The 21,600-nt window shown below is 45.6% G+C and overlaps 1 protein-coding gene across 2 annotated transcripts in view; it reads left to right on the top strand.

Moving 5' to 3' along the window:
• INPP5D (inositol polyphosphate-5-phosphatase D) overlaps positions 1-21,600 on the top strand; it is a 56,734-nt gene that overhangs the window by 9,155 nt on the left and 25,979 nt on the right. For both annotated transcript variants that reach the window (XM_056357918.1, XM_056357916.1), the window contains exons 3-4: positions 18,415-18,565; positions 20,629-20,800. In XM_056357918.1, the coding sequence (XP_056213893.1) occupies positions 18,415-18,565; positions 20,629-20,800 (323 nt within the window). The remainder of the gene's footprint in view (positions 1-18,414; positions 18,566-20,628; positions 20,801-21,600) is intronic.

Raw genomic sequence — 21,600 nt, 5'->3', positions numbered from 1 at the left:
TCAGGAAGCCCTCTTGCCTGCCAGATCTGGAATCAAACTAGTATCCCCCCAAAACATAGCAGGCCGTAATGGTTACAGTTTTAGATTTTTTTTCATTAAATACAAATAGAATTTTTTTTCCCTTCTCTGGGACTGCTGAATTTTCTCCTTCCATAACTTAAATCTTCGAAATGTAGGCAAAGAAATCCATGGGTTGGATGAACCAAACTTGCATCCTGCTGACGAAAACAAATTTATAGGCAAGGGGGGAAGGAGTAATAAAACCCACTTGAAACACAGGATCTGTAAGAGCAACTAGAGATCTCTGCCCTTAGGCAGAGAACAATTAGTCATCAAGACACCTCTGTTAGCCTGCAGACTCTCACTGTAGTAAAACAGTGAGAACTGGGAGGCTGAGGCCAGAACAGAGCAGAAAAGTTACACAGAGACCCAGGAGCAGGGGCACGAGGCTGGAAATCAAGTGCTCCTGAGTTAGCTTAGCTCCTGCCAGCCTGCTGGGCAAGTCGCAGCTGGGGTGCTTAACTTTCTTCTCTGTAAAAACAAGTATGATTTTTCCCTTGCTCAAATGGGGAGGCATAATTAATGTGGAGTTGTTGAAAGTTTGGGGACTAGCTGAGTATAATCATGTTTGTGCAAAGAGGGGTGGAGCAGCAAAGGAGCCTGGGAATTGCAAGACCAAACTAAACACTAGAGACACACTAAAGACACTAAAACTGTCTTTCTAAGCCAGGCATCTATGGTCGGTTCTTGCCATCCAGATGCACAGAAGATAAAGCTTTCCTATGCTGTCAGTTAACGCATCTCATTTATTCAGCTACCTGAGGTGTCAATATGACCCTCATCACTGCACAATCTGAATTCCTTGTGATCTTAGCATCTCTTCAATGAGGGGAATTGCTCTTGGGGAACTCTGTCCCAGTCTGAGGATTGGGTTACCCAAAATAATTTTAAATAGCTGTCCCTTGATGACCTTACCAGGATCAGAAGCTGTGTATGATACAGCAGTATTCATTCCCCCTCATTTTAGATGTGCAGTCAAAGCTGTCACATAGTCAAAGCTCAGTTGTATCTCTGTAGTCAGCAGGGAAGGAACAGGTTTCTGATCTGGGTGGGCTAAACTGTCCCTGGCAGGTCCTGTCTCTGTTGCCTAAAGAGCCCAGAGAACCCCCTTAAACTACCAGACTTGTCAGGCTGCAGTCAGGTAGGGAGATTCCCATTACAGCTGACTCTTGTTCAGCGTGAGAAGGCACTGAGGTCAAAAGCTGCTGTTTGAAAAACAGTGGTACTGCCTTTGCCTACTGCTTTAACCTGTAGTGCCTTTATATACTGCAATTTTAAAAGGTCACTGTCAAGAGTATAACCTGCCTCATGAGTGAAGATGCTCTGCAGGGGGTGTTGAGAACGAAGAAGACACTGATGTTGGCTGGTCACAGTGAGCACAGGGTAGTGTGGTACCATTGCTAAAACCCTATGGAGTTTGATCTCTAGATTTCTGGTTAGGAGATCACAGCTTGTGTTATCTGATGGCTGTCGGCAGAGCCATCAGTTCGTTCTCAGCGGCACCTAGATTTTGTCTTAGTTTTATGCATGTATTCTGTCAGATAATGCTTTGTAGGCCATTTGCAGGATCGAGCACTTACCTCATGCCACTCTGTGCAAAGGCTGAGAAGGAGATACCCTGATGGACCGATGCCAACATTGCACAAATGGGGCTGTCACCAAAGATGCCCTTGGTAAAAGCCACTGAGAAAGTCAACCTAGTAGTTACAGGGGTAGCTTTAGCTTGTTGCTGAAGGTGGAGTCTCCTTAAGAAACAAGCACCTGCAGAGCAGGCTTTTGGTAGCTCAGTGCCATAGACAGGTTTTATAATCATGTGCTGTATCTGCCGATATTGTGCAGCACAGTCCGGCCTCCGAGTGCAAGGAAGGTGCAGCTTTCCCGGGGGCATGACCTAATGCTTTAGCTCAGTCATGTAACATTCCCATTCTGCGACCCAGAACTTGAACCAGACACGTTTGTCCAGCACCTCAGGGCTCACACCTCGCCTGACGACCTCCTCCTGCCAAGGGTGCTCTTTCCTTCTCCTTGCCAGCCTGTTTTTTTTTCTTGTATCACCCTCAAGTCTGTTCTCCCATTCATGCTGCTAACTGAGCTCTTGCTTCAAGTTGCATACCTGCCTTGGAACGCTGCTGGCTGCCAAAGGTTGAGGCTTCAGCCACTGACAGTGCCACGGATGGTGCTTGTATGACAGTGCCACGGATGGTGCTTCTATCTTTTGGCTGCCCCACAGGAGACGGCAGAAATAGAGCTTGGCTTGTACAGGAGCAGGAACCATTTTATATTGTCAAGCAAATTGGAAAATTTTTAAAAAATGCATTCAGGTGAAATGTTTCATTTTGATTTTGAGTTTTCCAGAAGTTATCACAGTGTTGCCAGGATGTTGAAGAAAAATGTTATTTCAGATGGAAAAACTCTATCATCCTTTTGAAAAAGTCCAGATAAGCAATTTTGAACTTTTCACCCTTTTTTTTGTTTTGCTTCTTTAAATTAATAGGGGAGAGGGGGGTTGAATGAAGACTATGCCTTGCATAGTACAGCCTTAACTATTTTCCAACCCCCTTCACTTTTTTTTATAATTTTTTTTTTTTTTTTTTTTGCTTTGAGCAAAACTGTTTGACCAGCTCCAGAGTTTGGCAATATTAGCAGATTACCTTGTTGTGAGAAGGAATCATGAAAAGCCACCTTCTTCTCTCGCTGAGGAAGAGGCTGTATTACAGTATGGAAAACATTAGTATTTTTAAAGTTACTGCCTGTCTTTTCTTTCCGCTTCGCCTTCCCGGACTGTCCTAGCTGCCCGGCTCCTTGACAGAAAGCTGCAGTGCGCGTGCATCTTCCTATCTTCCTGGTGGGTAAATGTGGGAGACATTCATCTTGCAGTTCTAGTGCCAGAGCATCGTTTCTGTGAGCGTGAGCACTGCTTGCATTCATGCTGCAATTCATGGTTGCTGCAAGGGCTTTTTAAAAATTACTTATATTTATACTTACTACTTGTTGCAAAGGAAGGGCCTGACCCTATTTACTTGCAGGTTTTGCTGACTTAAGTGAAAATTATAGGTGCCCTGGCAGCACTGTTTAACATTGAGTGATCTTCTAGCTTTTTTTTTTTTTTTCTGGTAATTTTTTCTAGTCTGATCAGAGGCTGAGTACAACAGGAAACAAATGGTGCTATGTGAGCAGTTAGAAAGCAGGCCAGAAGCTGTGACTCACTGTATCAACTGACACTGAAGCTGCAGGTTACCAGTGTACTTGCAGCACTGGCTGCCGGTAGGAGAGCTGATAAATACTGTGTGTAGGGTTTCCTGCTGAAACCCTCTCCCGCACACTTCTGGAAACACATTTTGGGGGCAACATCTAGATTTGTATTCTTTCTGTATTGCATTCTGGGTTGGATTTCTGCATTCTGGGTTGGCTAACTATGCCAGAATGACCAAAATCCTCTGTCCTGGGGCAGGCAAGATATACAGTGAGAGGGCTGCCTGTTCCTGTCAGCCACTTGGCAGAGCTTGTTCTGGCTTCTGAGTCCTACAAAGCACAGACCTACAGCTGCCTGTCCTGCCAGCATGATCTGATAAGAGCGTGAGTTTAGGTCAGTTCCTGCGTTCCTGGTTTCGCTGCTGTTGTCACCAGCGTCAGAGACAGTGTCTGGCTGTGGCACGTGCAGTACCAAGTCCTTTGTGAGCCCTTTGCAGAGAGATGCAAAGTTGTTGTCATACTCTTTTATGCTGCACTGTAATCCCAATTTGCTGTGCTACTCTGCTGACACGTGTGGCCAAAAAAAGATTTTTCTGCAGTAAGGCTTTTGTGATTCACTTGGGATTTTGCTGATCTATCTATATCTGATCAAAACCTTTCTACTAGGAAGTTGCACTTGGGCTGGTTTCAGTGGGAGATAATGCAAAACAAAATCTTTTGTGTTACACTCGCCGATTCACAACAATGCATCCACTTACAGCTTCTGTCAGACACCTGTGTAAGGATTTTGTACTTGCTCAGGTTGATGTCAAAGCTTCACTGTCTCCAGTGAGGAGAGGGCAGCCCAAAATATCACCTGCAGGCTGCATGGAGACTGTAAGACATCCACGGTCTGCTTGCACCCAAGAGGCATCGAGCGCTGTTGGCCTCCCTGAGCGTTGAAAGGCAGGAGGAGACCAAGCATGCCACCAGGGAGGGTGCTTGGTGGGCTGGGACACGCCGGCTGGACAGCCACCACCTCCAGGCCGGCATAGGGCGGGTGGGCAGGGGTGCGTGTGCATGGGTTGGTGTGAGAGCTGTGCCAGCACCAAACAGTGAGTGCTGGTGTCCCAAGGAGTTGCCGGGGGACAGCCAGCGCCTGCATTGCTGCAGGGGAGGGGAAGGGACAGCAGTGAAAACCAGAGGGGCACAGGGGGCTTGGAGGGGGTGTTTCAGGAGGGAGAAGAGAGGGGGTCACCCAGGGGAAGGGGAAGAGCCAGGAGGTGCAGCCCAGTCTTAACGTGAAACTGAGCAGTGTCGGCAAAGCTTGGGAGCCGGGGACCCTGCTGAAGAGTCAAGAGCTCCTCGGTGTGCAGAGCTGCAGAGCCTCCGCGGGAGAGTGGGATTTTATGCACAACAGTAAATTTCAAGAAACATTACTGCCAAGAATGGAATTGATTTCACCCAGGTTAGTTACTACCACAGAAAACTTGCTGTGCTTGTGGTGCTCCGTTGGCACTGATGTGGCTGAGGTGTGATCAGGGTAATCACTTTCCTTGGATAGAACCATGGGATAAGTGGACAATCAGATAATACTTGGGAGCAATGTCTTGAAACATGGTTAGGGAAACACGTTTCTAGTATGCCTAAAGTACATTAAGCTTTTTTTTTTTTTTCCTCTCCTGAAAATAGAACTGGTAGATATTCCAATTTGAGTATTTTTCAATGTAATTTAATGTTGAATTAAATCAGTTCATAAAACGCTTTACAGTCTTTACAGGTAGGACTGAAAATAATTTGCAGTCAGGGCTTAGCAATATCTGTGATTTCATATTTCTGCAAACTGTCCAAATCTATTTATACCAGAAAAATGGTTTTTTTCCGCTGTTGCATCTGAGGTAGGAATGAACATAATAACATAATGCATTTCACAGGTTTTGAGAAACTGAAAGAAGCAGCATTTAATAAAAGAACTGGGTATTTCCTGAAACATGCACATTCCTGCTACTGAATCTCTCAGTATACAAAATTCTTCATACAAACAAACCATATCCAGCTTTTGTCTTGTTTGAACCCTTCCAGAATGTTTCCAGTTTCCTGAAAATATTAAAAAAAAGTTCAGAGGAGATGGCTTAAATCAGGTTAAAATGATATTATTTTGTTTTTCAAGCTTCAAAAAATGAAATCAGGTATTTGAAAGCTAATGCGTGCCATGAAGTGAAATCTCTTTTCCTTTTATCTGGATATGCTTTCAGATAAAATTTCATGCCAAAGAGTGAAATGCTGAAGAATGTCATCAATTTCTCTTATAGTTTGCCCTCCAGTAAATGTGTCATGTCATAAAGCCTTCGCCATACTTAATTGAAAATTACAAATAGGTAATCTTCACTGAATGCACAAAAACAACTTTTAGCTGTGCAAAATACTTTTAAGATTCAGAAGATAAGAGTAGGGCTGTTAAACAGTAACCAGTTTAACAATTACTGTTTTAGAAGAATAATTGTTTCATCTTATCATCCTTTCAATAGGCTTTGACCACCCACAACCACATACCCAGCAGCTCTTTCCTACCCGGCTGGATCTTTCAGTTCCCGCTAGAAGAGCTCAAGTGTAAAATCAATCGCATTTGCTCTTGGCACAAAAGCGGGGCAGAGGCTTTGGCTGGGGGATGGGAACGAGTGGCTGGGAGGCGGTGGGAGCCTCAGCCTCCAATGGCACAGAAAATTTCTCCAGCAGCGAATATCCTTAAGGGAGTTCTTGCTGTCCCCTCACCGCCCTGCAGACATTTCCATCCCAAATCAACCGTTTCTGTGGGTATGTTTTAAAGGAAGGGGTAGTAACCTCTGCTCATGGACTGAGAACTAGAAGAAGGTGGTGGTTTTGGGTTTTTTAAATGAGCTTTTAAAAAAAAAAACTTTTCAAAGTAGCTACAGTCTGTGCTCAAGAGGCCGAATTTATAATCCTAATTGAGATGAGCGCCTTGGGGACACACACCTCAATATCTCCATCACTAGCAAGATGAAAATTTTCCAGAAATCCTAAACCTTTTTTGGCAGATGAGGAAAAATAATTGAAAACTTACACAACCAACACTACCTACAAGAAAATATTCTCATTATTTCAGTCATTTGATAGATGTTAGCTTTAATATTATCAGTCACATAGTGTTTAAACTTAAAGGATTGTCTTATCCTTTTTATATTTTATATTTCCAAAGACTTCTGATGAAGCTTCATAACTGAATTTAAAGTATTGAGGGAGACAACAGATTATTTCCCTTTCAGCTGTGTGGTAACAAAGCACTGTGTTTTACTGCTTCTGTGCTGCTGTGGTAGGATGGGTCACAGAGAAAAGTACTTATTTTCAGGCAAGACTTGAGCTGTTTTCTCAAAGAAAGGGCAGCTAATGTATTGTTGGTGCTCGATGAGGCTTTTTGTCCTGATCATTTAAGATAGGAATGAGTTCTGAAAAACACTGCTATTGCATTTGTTTACAATGCATCTTATGGCAGATATCGCCGTCTGTACAAAATTGTGTCTGCACTTGTTGCTGACAGGGTGATGCCCTTTCTTTTTTAGAGATGTATCTTGATTTGCTGATGAGATTCGTCTTTGCAGACTGCATCCCCCAAGCAGAGATGTAGCTCATCTGGCAGGTCACAAGCAATACTTAGGCTCCAGTTAGATCTTGTTCACTCTATCTGCTCTGCAGCCTCTAGGGATGAGAGAGACCAACAGACCCTACATGCAATGCAGCTTATTGCAAATGCAATATACAAAGATACAGTCATCTTTAAATAACATGTTTGATTTAAAGTATTGTCTTGGTTGTAGTTGTTTTAGGTAAATGAGGTCTGCTTCACCAATACTTTTCAGATTTACCTTTTGGTGGTTGAAGCTATTTCATGAAATTTTAAAAGAAATTTAGAATCTTTTAGTGTTCAGATTTTTGCATAAATGCGAAGCATGCAGGACTTGATTTCAAATGACAAAATGGTTTAGGGAGACAGACTTTAGCAAAGACAGCTCAGATTCAGTCATTTCAGAGTCTCTCTGAGAGAATGAAATTGCAGTGCAGCTTTCAGATGTTTCCAGGTCTTTGCCCCACTGTCTGACTTCATTTGTCATCAATTCATAACTTCTGACAGCGTTTTTTTTCATCTTGGGTCTCCCCTGAAAGGCCAAGTTGGTTCCCTTCTGTTCCATCCCAGGGCTCTAAAGCTCTCCTTTTCCCGGTATTTTAAGAGATAGCGCGCAGCACAGCTGGCTTCACCAACCCCCATGGGCAAAGTATAGTAAAGCTCCTTATGGGCTGGCGATGCTCTGTGTTAGCAAGCTGTTAAGCCTGAATTGAAATTCCCAGATAACTCTGTATTAGACCTCATTCTCCAAAACTTGGCAGGGATGTAGTGACCTGTGTTGTTTAAAAGTCTTAGTATCAAATATTCTTTGTGATCAGACATGGTAGAACCCCTATGCAGCACACGCTGGTGTTTCAGAGAGGCACTAGGCAGCCTTTCCAGAGGTTTGTCTTCATTGCAAGCCACGTGCCTGTACGCGCAAACCCAGAGACCTTGGGTTGGCTCCAATTTTAGGGGGAAAAATTTTAACAAAAAAAATTGTAATACCACATCCGCTATTTTTATTCCAGAGGTGCAGTTCAGGGCAGAATATAAAAGAAGAGGGTTTGAAACGTGTTTTAAAGTGTTTGGTTTTAGTTTTGTGGTTAGTTTTGTTAAGTGACGGTGCTTCTTCAGGCTGGATTCTGTATCTGTTCGATTAGCAAGTATGGGTCAGTGCTTGCTTCTAATTGAGTAAGGGTTTGTCTTACTCATGCAGTAAATGAATGAAACAAGGGACAGTCCCTTGAAAGAAAGAATGAGTGGTCACCCTTACTGTCACAAAAATAGAGAACGGTCGCTGTAGCTTAAAGCCTGGGAAATGTAGCAGGCTGAAGACAGGAAATTGTAACACTAAGGTGCTCGCCCTTATCTGTGCACTGCTTATGGTCTTCAATTATGCAATCCCAGAAAGTTATGCAGTATAATGTGGTGAATGCAGCTGTTCTACACGCATCTTCTGCCTGCACTGCTTTGTGTCTCTAATAAGTGTAACTTCTTTAATCTTGCATTTTCTATTTTCCAATGGATATTTTATGTAATTCATGCATATTTAGTGCTTGGTGTCTGTTGAAACAGGGATTCATTCAGCACAGAAGACAACTGGGAAAGCGAAGAGGGGATTGTGGATCCTCCACTGTCTGCCTGCACAGGCTAGAGGAAACCCATAGAAACATAGTGTGGGACTGAGCTGAGCTGAGGGGTCTTGCCCAGCTGCGCAGGCAGAGCCAGGGTAGGCACGCCTTCACCTGTCTCAGGGAAAAGTTCTTGCTCGTAGGATTTCAAACCCCACACACTGCTGCCTGGGATGTATTTATTGCCTTCTATAGAGGGAAAAGCTGAAGGGCACTTGAGAACTTCCACCAAGAAGCAAGTATCAGTGACCTGCAATAGTTGCCCCAGGTCATTTACTGTCAGCAGTGACTGCTGATGGAATCAGAACGATGACCTCCAGAAACTGCCTTCAGAAATGACTAGGTCACATTTGCTGCCTTGGTTGCCTTTGCTAGCTCTTGAGGACCTGTGTTTTCAACTTTGTCTTGGTAATCACTAGAGTTGGATACTTCATGAAGAGTTGAAAATGGAAATTTTCGTTTGAACTTTAAGTACTGAATCTTTTTAGTGGAAAACCAAAAAGAACAAGGCTTATGATAAAATTACAAAAGTTGTTGGAAGTAGCGTACTCCAAAACTTTTACTTAAATCCTACCCACACACTACAGAGGTGCTAAAAAAATTACATCAGATCCCCATGGATCTGCAGTCCTTGCTCATTCATCACCAACTCATCTGACTTGCACCCTGTAGCTAAATTTAATACCAGTCCCTCATGTTCTGTCATGGAACCGTACTGTTGTTTGCTGCTTGTTGATGTAAATTGTATTTATTACAACACAGAGCAATGCTGAAAGGGTTCGTTGCTCAGGAGGTTTCTCTTGGTGCTATGAGTTGGATCATTTTATACTGCGGTGGTAAAATCTTTTTTGACGGTGAGAGTTTGAATGGTTTATTTAGTGCAAAGAACTACCTCAAGTATATGGTGTCGGTACTTTCTGTAATTGCTTGGTGTTCTTACTGGCTTCTGTCTGACTATATTAGTTAGATATTTGGTAATTAATGTACTTTTTATGTGGTCTGTGGACTGCTGGAGCAGACTGGAATGGGCTCCTTCAGTAGGATCCAAGTATATTATTTTTATGACCTGTGTCTTTTAACTTGTATGGGAGAATGCTGGTTTAAAAGAATTCTATAGGTCCTTTACTTTCCAGAACTTCCAATATGTTTTTCTTTAGGATGTAGAATTTTAACAAGGAATTTGAGATAAAAATTTGGCAGCCAGATATACTCCACTGAGAATTCCTTTCAACATTTCTTCTCTTCAACAGACTCTTTTAATTTGCAAGTGTCCCAGTTCTGCCATGGAAGTATTTCTACCTGTGAACATGACCAATCTTTGGGCTGCCAGAAGGAAGCCTGAGTGGGATCACATAGAGGAAAATTACTGCAGGGCCAGAAGAGAACAGAAGTGGCAGATACGATAGTCAGGATCTTTTTAAGATTACCTCAAACTGGGCTCACATTCTACACATAGAAGTTGTTATGCATTTGAAACTGGGCATGAGCAAAATGCATCGTATTGCCCAAGTCTTTTCTGTGACATTGTGGACAGGAAAAAGTGAGACAGCCAGTTTGGCCAAAATTGGATCAGGAGGGAGTTCAGGTTTTAATCTAAATTTGTGCTGTGATGGACAATTTGGAGGTGAAGTCATGATGTGCCGGGCTGCCCAGTTAGCAGTGGAGGCAAGGATGCTCACTTATACCCGATTGCCTTGTTTGCAGCTGGCAGCAGCAGGGTTCATCTTGCGTGCACACGTTACAGGCAAGCAAGTAAGTAGGTGCTGACCTTTAACAAATGTTCTGTGCACGCTAGTGTGCAAGGGAGTGAAAATTGTTTAATGTTCCCATTTTTTGATACATATAAGAAAGGAATTCTGATGCAGTGCCAGTAATTCATATACAGTGTCTCTTAAGTCAGTATTATGCTTAAAGAAATTGAGCTTGTGGCAGAGGCAGTATGTAATAGTATCCTTCAGTTGTATTTGGGGAACAGAGAGAATTTTATAGGATTGACAACACAGTAATTTTCTTTATTTTTTCCTCTTTTAACTTAGTCTTTTGTTTGAATGTCTGATTTTCAGCCAGGAACACAAGCTAGAAGTAATACATACTTAGTTGGTTTAAATTGCAATTCCTTGTTTCCTTCCATGAATAATCTCTTTCAGAAATTCCGAAGCCTTCTTTCGCAGAACTCTCAGATTTCCATGATTTTCACCTGAAGTCTTAAATGTAAAAGGCCACTGTAGCAAAAGTGACATGAATAAACAAACTTGAGCATCAGGACCAAACTGTACGCAGAATGAGGCAAGAAAGTCTTCATCATCTCTCATCTTGGAGGAGATGGGACTATTCACCTTTCATTCTCTCCAACATTCAAGTTATAATTTAGAGCTGCATATACACTGTGCCATTCTCCCAAAAATTAATCTGATTTTTCCAGGTGAGGGGGCACTGCTCTGTCCACCCACTGGCATCCTCTGCCCAGGTCCCCTGGATTCCTCCCCTTGCCTCTTCTCTCATGCTCCGTTCCCCTGACAAAGACTCTCTTGCTGAGCTTTACCCAGCATCTGAACTCCCCTGGAGCTCGCAGGTTTCCACCGCTTACTGAAGTTCATTCCTTTACTGACCCTCCATGTCACAGGATCCCCCTTTTCCTCAGCTACACACTTGCTCCTTTCCCTTTGTACTCCCAGTCAGTCCCATTTCTTCCTAGCCCTGGGTGCTGCATTCAAAATAGGGCATGTTTCTGGGTGGCTTGTATTTTGGGAAGTAGCTGTTTCTCCCAGCTGTGATTCCTGTCTCTGATCCCATTCCTGTGAAATGCTCCCAAAATTTCTTAGCACATGATTTGATCTAAAAATAAAATTTGTTTTCTAAGAAAACAAAAGTGAAACAGAACCACGTTGCTTTAAAATGCTTTAAAAAATAATTTACCAGGAACTTCTTAGCTCTTAGGTTCAGCTCTTTAGTGAAATATAAAAGCTTGCCTACACGAGAGCCAGAAGTAAATTTAAAAATGCCACCGTGACTTCCTAGCTAGCAGACAGTCTTGAAGACAACTTTTTTCCAAACCAGGAAGCCTAAGAATTTTTTTTCAAATCTAAAAGGAAAAAAGTTCCTGTCAGCCTTTTGCACCAAAGTAGAAGCGACCTGATTTTCAGCTTCCGTTTAAGCTGGTGAGTATTGCAAGGATTTTGTAACTTTGAAAACTTATTGACTGTTACTGAAATGGCTATATATTGGTTTAAATACCTGTTTTAAGGCACTCTGGTTAGAAAAGATTGGCCTTAAGCAATATAACCAGATGACCAGTTTCCTAGTTCCTCCTTGTGCCTTGGCTCAGGAAAGGAAAACACTTCCTCTTCCTTCTAAGGGCCCCAGACTTCCTGTGCCATCTATTTATACAACTGGTGTAATGAACCCCAAGTTAACCACTTCCCTGCCTGGCTCAGCGTAGGCTTTACACCTTTTAAATCTCTTCTCACTTTATGTCTTTACGCTCCACTTGCAGCTTCTCTTCAGAAGTACGTTCAGAGCTGCTTCTCAACGAACCTGTACTTGGAATATCTTTGTGGAGGTGTTCTGTTGGCCAAATGGCATTGCTGGGAGATAACAAAGAGGAGGAGACTTAGGTTGGGTCCTGTTGGCCTTCTTACACCAAATACAAAGGAAGATTAGATTGTCTCAGCCGTACAAAAACCTGTTGAAATGTTTAGGTGGAAGAATCTGGAAAGGGGATCACAAGATTTAACCAAAGACTAGTGATGAAAGGCTTTGGTCGTACCTGTTTTCCTGAAATGAAGAACCCAGAAGCCTATTAAGCATGAAGGCAGGAACAAGTTGTAGCTAGTTGTGTTAAACCATTGTACAGTGAGAGTACAGAAGATGGAAGGGAAATGGGGTAACTGGAAGGACCTGCAGAATGGCGGCAGTTCCTGGAGGACAGCAGACACGAGGGCATCCTGTGGGAAAGGTTTCTAGCCAAGAGGGCAGGGGTCAGTGGAAGATCTGAGAGTCCGTGGTTTGGGATGCAGCTGAAGTGGCCGGGCTGGTCATGGCAAGCATAGTCACGTTCAGTCTTACCATTCTCCTTCAAGGATATAGCAGGATCTCCACAAAGAGGCCGCAGACAGATTTGCAGAAGGCTTCCTACATTTAGGGGTGGCAGGCGGCCTTGTGAGGGCTCGGAGCCCAGCGCTTGCCCTGCTCCCAGGCTGAAGCAGGATCAGGTGCTCTTAGCCGTGAGGAATGCCTGGGTACTCCGCACTGCAGCTCTTCCAGAGATAGGGACACACTCGCTGCGTAGCCCGACTTTACTTGAGGGCGTTACTGCCTCTGCCTGGCAAGGCTGCTTGAGATCTAATCTAAACCTCCTCTGTTGCAAAGCAAGCCAGCCACATCTGCTGTCCTTGGGGGGCTTGCAGCACAGCTGCTTGCCATCTTCTTTATAAGAGAATTTAAAACTTCTAAGACTGCTGCTGTCATGTCTCCAGGCTGTCCCTTTGCCAGACTGTACCACTCTCTTTCTTCTGAGCTTTCCTTGTAAAACACATTTTCCAACTCTTCAGCTGTCCTTGTAATTTTTCCTTGGGACTTTCTAAGTTATTTTTACATGCTCTGTAAAAAGTGGTACCCCAGGCTGGATGCAGCAGTCCAGCTAAGGCCTTGCAGCACAAGTACAGCAGAATAGTTTCTTCCTACATCTCATATAACACTCCCGTTAATGATCTTAGAAAGAAAGGCGCTTTTTTGATGCAGTTTCCCACTGTAAAATGGCTGTGCAATCTCTGATTCACTATTATCCATATTGCCTTGTGTAATTCTGCTGTTTTGTGGGCTGTTCCCTGTATTGCATAAGTTCACTAGGTGTTTCGGTTCTGTATGTTATGGCTATCATCAGCACAAAGCTGAGGTACCAGCGGTGATGCTGGAGGAATCGGCGTGGAAGGAGAGCTTGCCCTCCACACCGCCTGTGGCCTGTGAGCCTGTTTCTGGGGATGTGGTGTGTTGCCGTGGAGATGACACTTGCCATCCACGTTTCTAAAGACTTGAAACAATTCACTTTGCAATTAAAACAGATCTGTCCTGTGATAACCCCGAGGAAACGGTTCCTTACTAAACGAAGGCAGGGGGGCGGGAAGTGGATTTCATTGTTGCGCTCTGCTGGGGTGGCTCCAGCTTGCTCTGCGCTGCCCCGTCCTGCTCGGCTTGGTGTGCAGTGCCCCATTCTGTGGCTGCTCCCTGTCTCAAAAAACAGACCAGGTTTGCGTAAAGGTTAGGCTCCATTTTGCTTCCCTCCTGTCATCCAGTGTGGTTGTCTTGAGAACATTTACTCAGAGTGCATCATCAGTCTGTTTTTTGCTAATGCACTCCGCAACCAGGTGCAGATGGACTCCATGCCAGTATTTTACTGTCCACTGCTACTTTTCCTTCCCAACCTATAAACCTTTGCCACACGTTCAAGTGTGAAGAAAGCATGTGGCCCAGCAATGTGCTGCTTTCCTTGTTTGCTGGCAGTGCAAATTGTTTGACCTGCCTTCAGGTAGGTCATCTAGCAACCTGAGTGCTAGCTGCAATGCTACTGAGCCAGGTTTTCTGTGTGAATCTGATGCTACGCAGGCATCCTCTTGCAGTCCTGAGCACTGCTGGAACACGTGGCAGCCTGGCGGGTGGTCCTGTTGCCCTGGGGCTGGTAGTAAAGCTGCAGGCTGTTGGATTTGGAGGGCTCAGATGGTACTTGTCACTGGTGGTATCCGAGCACCTTGCAGTTGTGTCTCAAACAGCATGACAAACATCTGTCATGCAGGGTTTGTTCTTGTCCTTTCCCCAGGGGGAGAAGCAAATGCAGCATGGTCTTGCTTTTATTGTTCTCTCTTCCAGCTCAAACAACGTAGAGATCTTGCTGTGCCTCTGTGCAGAGGGAAGCAGCGCAAAGCAGTGTACCCTGCTCTCTCGGGGGCAGTGAAGAAATCTGGGGGGTGCCTTGAGTTAAGAGGAGCTCATTTCATAGTGCAGGCAGACAGGTGGAAAGGGTTGTTGGGCACTGCTTTGTGCTGCTGGAGGGGCACAGCCCTTCCCACACGCTTCCTCTCTTGAGATCCTTGCAAATAATAACAATTACAATACAAAAGAAAATGAGTGAGAATAATCCAGCGGTCTTTGCTTTCAGACTCTCGTGATTGCAAAGCTGATGTGTAGCAAGGCAGTGCTGCCACTGTGACTTTTGTGGTGCAGGGGAGGGCCCTCCAGCTCCGCCGCCGTGAGTGGGTGCTGAGCAGGTTTGAGGCTCCCCCATCCTTCCCTCTGTGCTTGGCCACGGCCGGTCAGAGCTCCTGACCTCACCGGTTCTCCGTTCCCTTTATTGCAGCTCTCGCGCTGTGCAGCTGCTCGGGACACGTGTTCAGCTCCCTGCTGAATTCTGTCTTAAAATATGAAAGTGCTGTCCTTTATTTTTACCGCGTGCTGTGGGTAGTTGGTCCTTTTTATCCTGAATGGGCTGGGGGAAGGTGGGATGTTGGAGGAACTGGTGCTGCTGGGATGGAGACTGCCTCTCTTTGGGAATGAGCGGCTGCATTCGGATGCACGCAAAGACCCAGCTCCTTGACGTGGCCACAAATACCTGTTATCCTTGAGAGAGGAGGAGGTGGGATTCATCAAGAAAGGTGGCTGGAGGTGGTGGGCCGGCTGCCCGGCCAGCCAGCTGAGCTACCAGGGCAGAAAGGGTGTATAGCGGTGGGACCTCTGCACGTGCATCCCGCTAGTCTGCACGTGAGCTGGGGCTTATGGCCACGCCGGGGAATTTGAGCTGGACCACAGGCTTCGGTCACTCTTGAAATGCAGTGCAATGAGTTAGAGGAAGGAGGCCTGTTACAAAATGCTCCTTCTTCTGGTTACCACAGAGACCAGCACAGTTTCAGAGACTGAACTATCCTTGGCAGCAAAAAGTGCTAATTCAGCCTTTCCTCCCACTTACATCAAGGCTCCATTTGGCCTCAAAAGAGCTATGCAGGGCAATCCATCTTCATGCAGGCACCCTGGGAGAGCAGGAGCCGAGAGGCAAAACAAGGCTGAGAAGACAGTGTTGGGGCACTGGGGGTGGGAGGCACAGCTGTGTGGGGTGTGACGGGGGGCTGCAGGGACCAGTCATCAGTCAGGAGGGATCTGGGGAAGCGGGCAGACAGTGAGGTCTTTGGAAAGTGAAGTAGGAGTGTGAAGACGACTTTGGAAAGAGGAGGAGCAGGGTAGACTGCAGTAATTCAAGAGGTGGGAGAGAGCACTGCTGGCAAAATTTTCCTCCTACAAAGATGCAGATGGCAAAGCCTGACCGCCCTGTTTACCCACGATGTGGTTTAGGGTCTGAGTGTGTGCTCTGGTGGGGTTGATGCCTTTTTCCAGGTGCTTTTTGGGTTAGCTTAGGGCAAAGCAAATCATTACAAGCCTCGTCTCTCTTGAGCTCCGGCCCATCTACGGGTGCTGTACGTGCTGGGCAGAAGGCAGCTCAGGCGGGTTCAATCCAGAGGTTGAAGCGTGGGTAGCGCTGCCACAGGCTGGGCACGAAGGCTGAGTGCGCTGCCGTCCTGCAGGCAGTGCTGCTAACAGTGTGCTGGGGCTGCTGGGCGAACTGCTGGCCACAGCTGCACAAATAATCACCAGGGTTTCAGAGCAGGGGAAGGGACTGCAGGGAAGATGATCAGAGAAATGTGGAAGCAACTGGCTGAACTATGCCAGGTCTGTCCCAGTGCAGCACCACAAGTTCAGGATCCTTTCATACGATGGATCAGAGTGGAGTGCTTTTTTCCTTTGATGTTTTCCCCTGATTTACAGCCTTCACAGTAAGCATCAAGAAGCAGAAGAGTCTGGGAGGACCAAGACGCTGTTCGCATTGGGGTAAATCAGAAGTCATTCTGGTTATGCTGAGTTTGTGCTGGTCTAGCAGAGCAGCATCTGGCCTACACTGTTGTGGTCATGTCAAGATTTAACCAGCAATTTATTTCAACACCTCTGGCCTCACAAAAGGAAAATCCAGTGTTTGTTCAAGCATTGCTTTTATGTTCAATGCAATGTTTTCCAGTGTACGAGAATAATAAATCCTGATAAATGCAGGAACACCTGGGAGACAGAAAAGGAGGCTGTAACAGGCAAAGCTCTAAGAAATATCATACACATTCATTATGAAAATGTGTCTTGCTGTGCCTTTAAAGACGTGCAGGTGTAGTTAAAAATCAAGGGTATTTTTGATGGTAGGCCTGAGGGCACTGAAGGCTTCAAATGTAGTTTAGTTTCGAAAGCACTGTCCTAATTTTTGGCCTGAGATTTTATTCTTTGGGAAAAATAAAAAAAAAAAAAATCTTGTTGCTGCTAGGACTCACTGAAGGCACTTTTCTGTGTTCTACTCGCTGTGATTTATGCTAGTATTTTTCCTGCTTAATCTCTTGGTTTTGCTACATTTGCCTTTTAAATGAAAAAGGTTCGCAGGTAGCAAGAAACTGGACAAACACAAATGGCAAGTAAATAAGCTTGTTCAAACTTGTATTAACACTTTGTGTATGTTAATTTGTATGGCAAATAATTGCGATCTGAAAAGAAATTAAAATATCCTGCCTGTTAGTCAGAGGCAGCATGTCTGAAGTGTGAATGCATAACAAGTCATTTCAGATTGGAGGCAAAGCTTTAATTTGTTATTAACTAACTATATTGCCTGTGCAAAATATAGCTTTATGTATGTAAAACAGTGCAAGTCAAGCCTGCCATTAGGGTGACCAGGTCTTCCTTTTGATTGCCCACTGCTGCTGTATCCCCAGTTGTGAACAGTTCCCAGTGTTGCTCTTTTGAGTCAAGAACAACAGCTTTGTGGGGCTGGAAAGCATCTGCTCTGCTTCTGAATGTTTTGCTCCATGCACAGGCAGGGCCACCTTGGGCTGGTTTCTCTGGGAAAACCTTTTGTCCAGGAAGAAAGCACCTTGCCCTGGGAACAGTGCTCAGAGCTTTGGTTACATGTTGCTGTTGCTTTGGGTTTGGATGGTATTTAAGGAACGGTTCTGGGGGTAAAGCAGAGCTCTTTGGGGCAGGAGGGCTGTGCTGAGCCATAACAGATCGTTTCTCTGTCTTTGGTAGGGCCAGTGGAGGCAGCGGGGCAGAGCTCCAGGGGTGGCAGCTGTTCCTGCCTGCGAGTCTGGCAGGTTTACCATTCACACCAATGCGGAGCTGTAATTGCTCTAAAGCTTTGCCTCTGAAGACCTCTAAAACCTTATGTTTGCCCTCTGCAAGTATCCATTTCCTGAGATTAGTTGCCAGGGCCCTGCTAGAGGCAGGTTTAGTCACAGTTAAAATTCAGCTGGCAGGCTCGGTGTCATGCCTGATGCGTTCACAGTCCTAGCTGTGCCCTGAGCCTCGGCTTTCTAAATCTTAATCCCAGCATTTCTTTACGTGACAGTACCTTGCTAGCTTGTTTCATTTGAACCTAGTTCTGAGCCTTTGGATTCTGGAAGGGATGCTAACATCTAGATTTAGACATGTTTATCTTGCAATTTCACAGAAAAATTCTTCCTGGATACTGTAAAATATAATATAGTCCAGGGGTTTTGTGCTCGGTAAAAGAGGGAATGCAAAAATCTGGGAGAATTCTTTGGTTTTAAAGTCTTCCTTTGCTTTGAAGCCAAGCACACTGAATCAAACAAGAGAGCTTTTCCATTTGGCTTCAGTGAGTCTTTAAGGTTGCCATTTTTGCTGACACTGGCTGGAACGCATGTGCGTATCTGTTTCTGTTTATACTGCAGGAGCCGTTCTGCACAGAGCCTGTGGTCGGACAGGCTGTGAGAGCTGGGCTGGCTTTCTCTGGATGGTGGCAGTGGGGGTTTTCTCTCTCTATGACTGTTTTTCCTTCTGTGAGGAGCGGTGTTTCTGTGGTAGGAAATCTCAGACCATGACAACCTCTGTGTTTTGTTTCAGGCATCAGAGGGTGTTCCCGTGAAATATTTTGAGAACTTGGAGGAACTGATAGAATTTTACAAGAAGGAGAACATGGGTCTGGTATGGCACCTCAAATATCCAGTGCCACGGGAAGAGGAGGAGGCTGCAGATGAACCAGAGGAGGATGCTGGTAAGAAACCCATTATGTGACTTGGTGATGCAGACAGCTGACACTTGCTCTGGACTGGAGATATGTAGTACAGGCAGGGAGAGCAGAGCATGCCAGACAATAAAACGGAGCAGGGCATAGAGAGACCTGAGCTGGCAAAACCTCGAAGCAGTGAGTCCTCATGGCTTGGGGTGGTACTGCACCTGGCACATCAGTTTAGTTCACCTGAGGGGTACACTGAGGCTCTCTGCAGAAGTATATTGTATCAGGTGCAGGGCTGACTGATCTGTTGTCCTTCATCTGGGCTCAAGCTGGTTTATGTTGAGGTATCTCACACATCTCTACACCCCTCTCCCTGTGCTGCATCTGTAGAGCCACTGTTTCAGCAGCAGGTACTCCCCTAGAGACCTGGAGCACATCTCTCTGCAGTGCCATGCACCTGCAGCTCCTGTGGGTCTTGGTCATCTGAAGCTCAGGCCTCCTTATCTGCTCCGATCTAGAGGACATTTCTAACAGTTACAACCAGAGGACACAGATCCTGCAGTGGTAGACAGTCTAGCTCTATGTATAGAGGCAGATGTATGATGAAGAGGTGTGATTGGCATCATCCCAACTATTTTATATGAAATGTCACTGTGGGTTCCTGACACTCACTGGTCTTGGATCGTTCCTTGGATTTTTCCTGGATCATCTCTTGGATCTGTTATTGTTCTGCTGAATCCCAGGGGAAGGTCATGCCCACAGAGCCATCCTTCCTGTCCTTTCTGACGTCTGTTCGGAAATTGTGAACATTACAATAAAACTTGTCTGAAGGGCATGGTCCCTGTGACAGACAGAGACGTGTGCTAAAAAACTAAAGCAGTTTGATGTGCCTGTGCACATTTATGCAGTCCAATGGGTGTCTAATAGGAGCTGGAAGATTTTGATATGCAATTCTCATGAAGAAAGAGAACAAAATTTTGCAAAGCTGCTCAGGAAAGATGTTCCTGTTTTTTGGCCAGCTGCACCGAGTCTCCAGCTCTCTGTGTGGGGGAGGGAACTACATTAAAAATAATACACAGAGAGGTGAGCAGCAGGGAATGAAGTTCTAGCCAAGACTAAGAGCCTTTAGATGAAGAGGTATTAGCACTGGGGCTGGGCTGTTCATATACAGAATTTAATTTTGTTGAGGCACTGCAGTGCCATCATGCTGGAGCCATGTAGGGCCTAGAGATGCCTGGTCATCGTATATGTAAAATTGCAGAGGTGGAAGATGAGCATCCAGATACCCTGCAGGTTACACCACCCAGCTGTGCCCCTGCTCTGTGCCACGGTGGCTCTGTGAGTCACAGCTTCTGCCCAGGAGCAGTGGATCAGTTTGGGGGATCTTTTTGTACGGAAAATGCCATCATCAGGAAATAACCAAACAACCTCATAGCTCAACTAGCTACCTATGACAGGTGTAACAAAGTGTTGGAGTAACTGGTATGAAAAGAAAGGCAGCCACGGCTGGGATAAAGGGAGAGGAACCTGCTGTTCTCCCAGGAGAGGGAGGTATACTGATCTGCAGGATGACAGAGCAGGAAAACCCTTTGTGCTTCCAACTTGATGCCCACAAGACAAGGCAGGATACTCAGCCCCTCTGTATTAGATTACAAGGTCTATTTTCTCCATCTCTGTTTGCTTACTTTAGCTGTTCGCTTCTTTCCTTTAGCAGTTTCTGGTGCTTTTTCCATCATGCCCCTCCACTCATTCTGCCCCAGTTGCAGATCTCCATGATAATGGTAACGATACGGATGAGGTACAGCTATGTTCTCAAGCATTATATTCCTAGTTAAGTAACTAACCCTTGTAGCTGATGTGCAGCTGGGGCAGTCAGACTGACTGGGGTGAGGTTACCCTGCCAGGCTCGGCACGCTGGGCTCACACCACTGAGCACAGGGCTGAGCCCGTATCGAGCCCTGGAATCAGAGACCCTTTCGAAGGGACCATTTGTGCAGTGGCTGCCGCTGTGGGTGCAGACTCTGCCCTGCCTGTGGGTGAGGGGGAGGAGGTCAAATTGCCATGCTGGGATGACTATGTCACATTCCCTTCCTCCCTGCCAGACCTGGTACCCACGCCTCCTATCCTGCCCCCACGCAACATCCTCATGGCACTGCCGAGCAGCGAGACAAAGGAGGTATCTTCTCTCCCTGAAAACTCCAGGGTGGCAGATGTTAACAAACTGTCCCTTTCTGAGACACTTCTCCAGCGACTGCAGTACCAGGACACCAGCAGGTGAGGATGGCAAGTCGCAGGGCTGCAGAATCAGCCTCCAGCCCAGCTCTGCGCCTTCTGGGCGCCTCTGTTTGGGGCAGCTGAGGACCTACTTGATTCAATGAAACCACTCCTCAGCTATTACTGCCAAATGAAGAACAGAGTCAGATCTACAGTGTGTTGGCTACTCTTTACAGTCCAGCTGTCGTCTAGAAAAAAAATACTTTTCTAAAGTATTAAAATCACCAATAGACTTTCACCACTGAAGTACAGTTTTCTAACACAAAGGATGGTAACAGCTGAGATTTTTGGTGTAACAGCTGTGTGCCTAAACTACTGATTGTATCAGAAAGCACCAGCCAGTCCTCAAAAAGAATAAATTTGTGTGTGGTTTTCCAGGTACTGATACTTACTGAGTTACTCCAGCTACAGGTCTGACTCACATTGTCCCACGTGCTAGCTGTGCCAAATCTGGACATGCACTGAGGCCCTTAGAGGAAGCTGCATGACATTTAATAACCAGATGTGCAAGTTTAAAAATAAAAATAAAATCAGAAGTCATGCCTGTTGCCAGGGCAGTGAGAAGCCTTGAGCAAACAGTGGTCGTGTGTGGCACCCCGGGTCCTGTTGCAGTGGCCCAGTAGCTGCTGGCTGACTGGGAGAACCCAGTTTTGTTCATCTGCCTGCACCATTCCACCTGCATCATCACAAGCAGCTAGCTGGGACTTTCTGCATTTGTCAAGGCACAAGACAGCACATACAGTCTGCCTGGTTCATCCTTCCTTGTGGTGCTGGAGTCCAGCTCCACAGAGACAGGGAGG

This window comes from Falco biarmicus, chromosome 13, assembly GCF_023638135.1.
Source record: "Falco biarmicus isolate bFalBia1 chromosome 13, bFalBia1.pri, whole genome shotgun sequence".
In the NCBI taxonomy this organism is placed as follows: Eukaryota; Metazoa; Chordata; class Aves; order Falconiformes; family Falconidae; genus Falco; species Falco biarmicus.
This window is presented reverse-complemented; position numbering and strand designations above follow the sequence as displayed.